This window comes from Phodopus roborovskii, unplaced genomic scaffold, assembly GCF_943737965.1.
Source record: "Phodopus roborovskii unplaced genomic scaffold, PHOROB, whole genome shotgun sequence".
Lineage (NCBI taxonomy): Eukaryota > Metazoa > Chordata > Mammalia > Rodentia > Cricetidae > Phodopus > Phodopus roborovskii.
In genome coordinates, this window is record NW_026126141.1 from 98,322 (window position 1) to 105,450 (window position 7,129).

At 38.6% G+C, this 7,129-nt stretch overlaps 1 protein-coding gene across 1 annotated transcript; it reads left to right on the forward strand.

Moving 5' to 3' along the window:
• The first annotated feature begins 6,116 nt into the window (after positions 1-6,116).
• LOC127218503 (claudin-34-like) lies at positions 6,117-6,749 on the forward strand. The gene has a single exon (XM_051179536.1). It carries the CDS (start codon positions 6,117-6,119, stop codon positions 6,747-6,749), a length of 633 nt encoding a protein of 210 aa, XP_051035493.1.
• Positions 6,750-7,129: the final 380 nt, after the last annotated feature.

Consider the following 7,129-nt stretch of genomic DNA (forward strand, 5'->3'; position numbering starts at 1 on the left):
ATATGAAGAAACATCATTCAGAATTACTCTGAGTTTTTGCGTGTGATATGACCTTTATGCATCCTATTCTGAGCTGCCCTCTTAGTATTTTTAGTCCTTTTCACACTCAGGGGATGTCACTTCTGTACAAATGTATGCATCCTGACTCTTCTTACAGAACCTCAGTGAGCATTTGTTCCCTGATCTACAACATAGAACCCATGCCTGTTACTGTTAACTAAACCAGAAACCTGCGGCTGGCTAAGTCATAGGCCCTAGTGAACAACCCAATACTATTATTCTACTAAATGTATGTAGTGATAAATTATTTCCTAAATTCATATTTTATATTCATTGGTTAGTGTATCTCTCAACCTCCATCAGAGATACTCATTTTAAAGCAGTGATTAATACAGAGATCCATTGATCAACACACAGTGAATTAAGAGTCTATGAGTGCTGCACTTTTATATGAGATCTATATCACATTTCTTACTTGCAAGACTCAGGAATCATTGTGAAAGAGGATAGATTAGGAATGGAGTACACAGTAAGAGCCAGAGGTAGTAAATGCCTGCAGCAAAGAAGTATTTGCCAGACATGATAGGGCTTTTGCATGTATGAAACCACAGCAATTGTGTTTACATGCATAAGACCTACATAAAATGAAGCAAGACAAAATAACAGTACGGATGAGGGAAGAGCTCATGAAGCCCAACTCCTAGGTGAGAAGCTATTGGCAATTGAAAGGTTCTGGGGAAAGGAGAGTCAGTTTTCTTCCTCCTTTCATTTTGTTTTCTAGGGAATTTTCTTACAGATAAGAAAACTAATTGACAGAAATGTTTTGAGTTGTAGTGGTTCTGTTTTCTGTTTCACTACAGGCTTAAAAGCTCATTATATGAAAGAGTTAATGTGCTCAATAGAAACCATAATGGAAATTTGCATTAGAATCATTATGTGTCACAAACCTACTCTAACTTTACATGTATTTCTTTCTTTTTTATTTAATTTTACTTTACATGTCGATCTATTCTCTGCATTGTTTACATGTTCAAGCTATGCTCTGGGGCTGCAAATCTCTTAGCATGGACTCCCACCAGCTGCAACACTTAGAAGATCAGGGCCTGCACCTCACCTGGGCAACAAAATAGAGCTAAACATGTTGGTGGATTTGTTGGTGGAGCAGCCCAAAAGTTATAAGTTTGAGGGAGCTATCTCTACTACTTGTCTGTTATGTGGCAGTACGGGGGTGAGAGAGATGCCCCCTTACCCCTTGGCCCCTTATTTCCTACAACAGATAAGAGAGCTGACCCTTCACCCTTAACAACTGCAGCATTCAGGAAAGCAGGCCCTGCTTGCCCCTCACCTAGGTAGCACAGGAGAACTCACCAAGTGTTTGGGGCATCCATCTGGCTTTTGGTGGCAACATGAGCTACAGACATTCATACAGAACCTGGCTGTGGTAAGACCACAGACCCAGACATTAGGCAGCAGCCTTGGCTCAGTTGGCCCCAAATGACAGTCTAGGCCACTTGAATTGGCATGGCTCCTGTGGCACTATGGCTCGCAGAAATCAATGTGGCCCCAGTTGGTAGACTAGACACCTGGCATCAGCATGACCTTCAATAATATCAGAAGCTATGGAAATTAATACATAACCCTGGCTGTGGTAGGGCCATGGAGAGAAAGGTTATCTTGTAGAGTGTAATTGAAAATTTAACCCAGGAAAACATACTTTTAGGAATGGGAATTTAGATAGGTATTAAACTAATTGAGGGTCATATATGAGACCCTGGATTTAATCTACAAAACTTAAAAATAAACAAATCCACAACTACCACCACCAACACTACTACATCTACCACCACCACAACAAATAATAGCATCAACCTTATATAAGCCATGCATAGTGGTCCATACATGTAATCCTAGCAATTGGGAGTCTGAAGCAGGAGAAGTTCCTCAAGTTTGAGGCCAACATGGATTATATACTGAATTCGATAATAGCTTGGCCTACATCATGAAACCTCTATTCCACAGAAAGAAAAGTAGAAACCAAACAAAACAAACAGTGATGCAATATACAGCAAACCAACTTCCAACATCAAACTGAATGGAGAGAAACTTAAACCAATTCCTCTAAAATCAGGAACAAGACAAGGCTGCACTCTCCATATCTCTTCAATATAGTACTAGAAGTTCTAGCTAATGCTATAGGACAACAAAAGGAAATCAAGGGGATCAAAACTGGAAAGGAAGAAGTCAAACTGTCTCTATTCGCAGATGATATGATAGTTTACATAAGCGCCCCATAAACTCTACCAGCGAAATCCTACAGCTGATAAACACATTCAGCAAACTAGCAGAATACAAGATAAACTCAAAAAAATCAGTAGCCCTACGTTTTTCAGACGACAAAGAGACAGAGAAAGAAATCAAAGAAACATCACCATTTACAATAGCCACAAGCAACATAAAGTATCTTGGTGTAACGCTTACCAAACAAGTAAAAGACCTATATAATAAGAACTTTGTGACTCTAAAGAAAGAAATTAAAGAAGATACCAGAAAATGGAAAGCTCTCCCATGCTCTTGGATAGGTAGGATAAACATAGTAAAAATGGCAATCTTGCCAAAAGCAATCTACAGATTCAATGCAATCCCCATTAAAATCCCACCATAATTCTTCTCTGACCTTGAAAGGATAATAATCAACTTTATATGGAAAAAACAAAAGACCCAGATAGCAAAACCAACCCTATACAATAAAAGAACTTCAGGAGGCATCACCATTCCTGACTTTAAGCTCTACTACAGAGCTATAGTTCTGAAAACAGCCTGGTATTGGCATAAAAATAGACAGGTAGACCAATGGAATCGAAATGAAAATCCTGATATTAATCCACGCACCTATGAAAACCTGATTTTCGACAAAACAGCTAAAATTATACAATGGGGCGAGGACAGCATCTTCAGAAAATGGTGCTGGCACAATTGGATGAGAATGTGTAGAAGACTGCAGATAGACCCATGTCTGTCGCCATGCACAAAACTCAAGTCCAAATGGATCAAAGACCTCAACATCAATCCAGCCACATTGAACCTCTTAGAAGGGAAAGTAGGAGGTACCCTTGAACAAATTGGTATAGGAGACTGCTTCTTGAACATAACTCCAGGGGCACAGACACTGAGAGAAACAATTAATAAATGGGACCTCTTCAAACTTAGAAGGCAAAGGACACAGTCAACAAGACCTAACAGCAGCCCACAGACTGGGAAAAGATATTCACCAATCCTATATCCGATAAAGGGCTGATCTCCAAAATATACAAAGAACTCAAGAAACTAGTCAACAAAACACCAAATAACCCTATTAATAAAGACCAGGCGGCAGAAACACATAGAGACAGCTTACCTGAACAAGGAGGAGCTAACGGGCCACCAGACTGATAGCTGGGAAGCCAGCATGGGACTGAATCAGGCCCCTCTGAATATGGGTCTCAGCCAGAAGGACAGAGCAGTCTAAGGGACCTCAGACAGTGGAGCCAGGATGTATCCCTGGTGCACAAAAGGACCTTGCGAACTCATCCCCCATGGAGGGATACTTGCCTTAATCTAGAGACAGGAGAGAAGCCCTAGTCCGTACTTAACATGACCTGTCAGATCTATGTGACCCCAACTGGATGGCATTCCCCTACATATGGAATTGGAGTGGGGGGATGGGAGGGGAGGGTGGTTAGGGTGCAAGTGAGAGGGCAGAGAGAGTCAAAGGGAGGGAGGGATGGAGGGAGTGAGGGGGAGGGAGGGAGAGAGAACTGGAATCGACATGTAAAATAATAAATTAAATTAAAAAAATGCTTTGACTCCAAAATTAAAGTTCAGGGACAAGTTGCTGGGGAAAAGGATTTCTATTTTCGTTTCCACAGAAAATGAAAAGCTGTGGATTCCTTCCAGACTAATGTAGTTTGATCAAGCCAGACTGCCTGAAACATAGTACCAGGTGATCCTACATTCAAAACAGCTGAACAAAGCAGCCTTACAGACTACAGCCAGGATTTCTGCATCTTCTTATTATCCCCCATGACAGTGCCCCTTACCAGCAGGAAGTAGTATGGGAAGAACAACGCCCAAATTCCCAAATATTGTCTATAAATGTTTGTTTTCATTTAAATGACTTGGTTATGTAAAATAAATAATATAAAAATTTTATTCTTTTATAATTTCATGCAGTATATATTTTTACATTTGAAATTTTAATGAGAAAAATTACACAAAACAACTAACGCCATGATAATTTTAATAAGTTTTAGTTCTAATTCGTTTTTAATGAACAATTAAACCTACTAGTTTCTATATAACAAAATAAATAAAGGGGAAGAAGAAAAATCATCAGTAATGTCAGGATTCAGCTACATCTTGTCATATACATACATAGCATATTTCATGATAGGCTAAATTATAAATAAGTAAATAATATTGTTTCAATTTCTGCTTCTGTTGCTATGATAGAATACTCTGGAATGGCAATGTAAAAGAAATAGTGATTATTGGATTAATAATTCTGTCATTGTGACAGAGCTAAAGTGGCATGAACCTAAAACATCTAGTCACATTATAATCACAATCAGGGAAAAACAGCAGTGAATGAATACATTCATGCTTGCACTCAAATAATTTTCTCCACTCATATATAGTGCAGACTCTGGTCCCTTCCAAGAGAGTGGTGTACCAGCTTCTCACCCCTAACCAGGGAAATTCTTCCTACCTCATTTAATATAATCAATAAAAAAATCCCTCACAGATATGCCGCAGAAAATATAATCTAGACAAATCATCAGGGAGACTCCTATGCTAGATTATTTTATACTAAGTCAAGTGGACAATGTAATCACCATACAAGGTATACACTTATAATTTTCTCTGTATTTCACATATAAATGCAGGTGGACATTATCCTCAGTATCTAAATAGTGGTAGGTTTGGACATGCTTGACAGCAGACCAGTGAATGGTTTGCATCAAGATAATATGAATTATAAATTCTTGTTGTATGTATTCGCCAGAATAAGCTAATTCTCTATTGATTTAGAACTTTTCACTCATTCATAGTTTATTAGTATTAGAATGTTAGATTTTGAGATAACCAATGTGAGAAAAGTTTTGTAGAATCTGAGTCCTTCATATCATGCTACCCTAGGATTACAAAAATAGGTCAATCAGTTGGTAAAATAGTTTATTAAATTTTAAAGTATGCATATCAACCCCAATTCTGCTCCTTAGGCTATGCAGAAGAGAAACAAGAATCCATATCAAAACAAAGATTTATATATGCCTGATCATGCATATATATTCTCATGCACAGGACTCCTTCCATGATAAGCTTGGTATTAATCCAAAACTCGATGATGGAGCAGAGAAACACAAGTCATCCATACATTAAGGACAAACTGCTTACCCTGGCTATAGTATTGATGGAGTTTGAAAATATGATATTAGTAAGCTGTTGTGGCAACTCCTTCCTCTAATACAACAGTTGAAAAGGAGAGGCACCAGCATTGCCTGTGTCTGAAGGCCAGACTAGGGACACAGTTCTGGGTTAGTCTGGGATACAGAACCGTAGAACATAGTAAAACAACCAAAAACCAAAATACAGCAACAAAAACAAAAACAAACAAACAAAAAAACACAGCAAACTCTAAATGTATGATTCCACTTTAATCCACTTCAATACTTACAATTGACATATAACTTCATGGTACAGATATTTCATAAATTATTCAACTGTCAGACTTGAAAGGGCTTCATATTTTCAGTATGAAATTTCATGATGTGATGACAATCTGGATGACTTAATATTTGGGGTCAAACTTCATTGTGAGTCTGTAATTAGTGAAAGAAGAAAATTGTAGATATTGTGTGGATTATTAACATGCTAGCAAATGTTGCCACAGAGCCAACTCTTCTGAGTATGGTCAGAACACACTCCCTGCAGATTTTCTGGTCAAAGGTACACCTGTTCAATCTAATGCTTCTCTCTTCATACTGTCCCAACAGGGGACAATTGTCAGGCCCGAATAGCCCATCCTCATGATGTCCTGTGTTTCTTTGCAGTTGCCAGTGTTCAGTGTCACCATTATAATGATCAGCAGGCGTGCCAGCCGGCACCTAGGAGGCTTTGCTGCGGCCATACTAGCATGGATCCTTTGTAGCGTCTCTATGAGCCTTCCTCAATGGCGAGTGTGGTTCTTCCAAGATCCAATGGATAACAAGCCCAGCATGACTTTAGTGGGTATGTGGAGAACCTGTGTGTACCACGAGGAAAAGAATTCCAATATTTTAAGAGCATGTTTCCAATATACCTATCAGGATACCTTCATCCCTTTGGATATTCGTGTGGCTCAACACCTGCTACTGATCTCCAGCTTTCTCGGCATGATTTCGACAGTCTCTGTCGTTGTTGTTCTTTGGAAATTGTACTCAGCGGGAATCCCGAAGAAAGCCACCTACAATCCATTCTTCTTTCCAGGGATTCTGAACATCATTGCTAGCAGCTTTGTCTTCATTTCTGTCCTGTATAATTATTTATCCATCATTCGCAAGGATGGGATTGTCTTTCCTCCTTCTTTCCATACACCCTCTTTCCCAGATACCCAGAAAGTCGGCACTGCACTGGAAATGGCAACTCTTTCTTCTATATTATTTTTAGTGGGTGGCACAATCTCCCTTTCTTTCACTCTCCCCCCACATTCCCGAATGTGTTCTGCTATTTAAAACAAATTTCCAACTTACATAAACTTGAAAATCCAAAATTATAAGGAGTAATCACAAATATTCTTCAGACAAATTCCTAAAATTTTCTGATTCAGAACCTTGACCAATGATGTCTATTTCATTGAGTGGCTTATGGATTTCATTAAATAAATTCTTGCACACTTATCCTTATGAGTTATGGATGTTAATTACTGTTGTTCAAGGAAAATAATCTGGGAACATAGTAGATATGGAAATGAATGTCAGAATACATTGACCCCCTTACATCATCTCCTAAATCCATTAAAAGAACAAACAAAACAAAATCAAAAATAAAAACAAAAATTCTATGATAGTGAACCTGTTCCTTATGTCATGATAAGAACTTCTCTTCACATAAA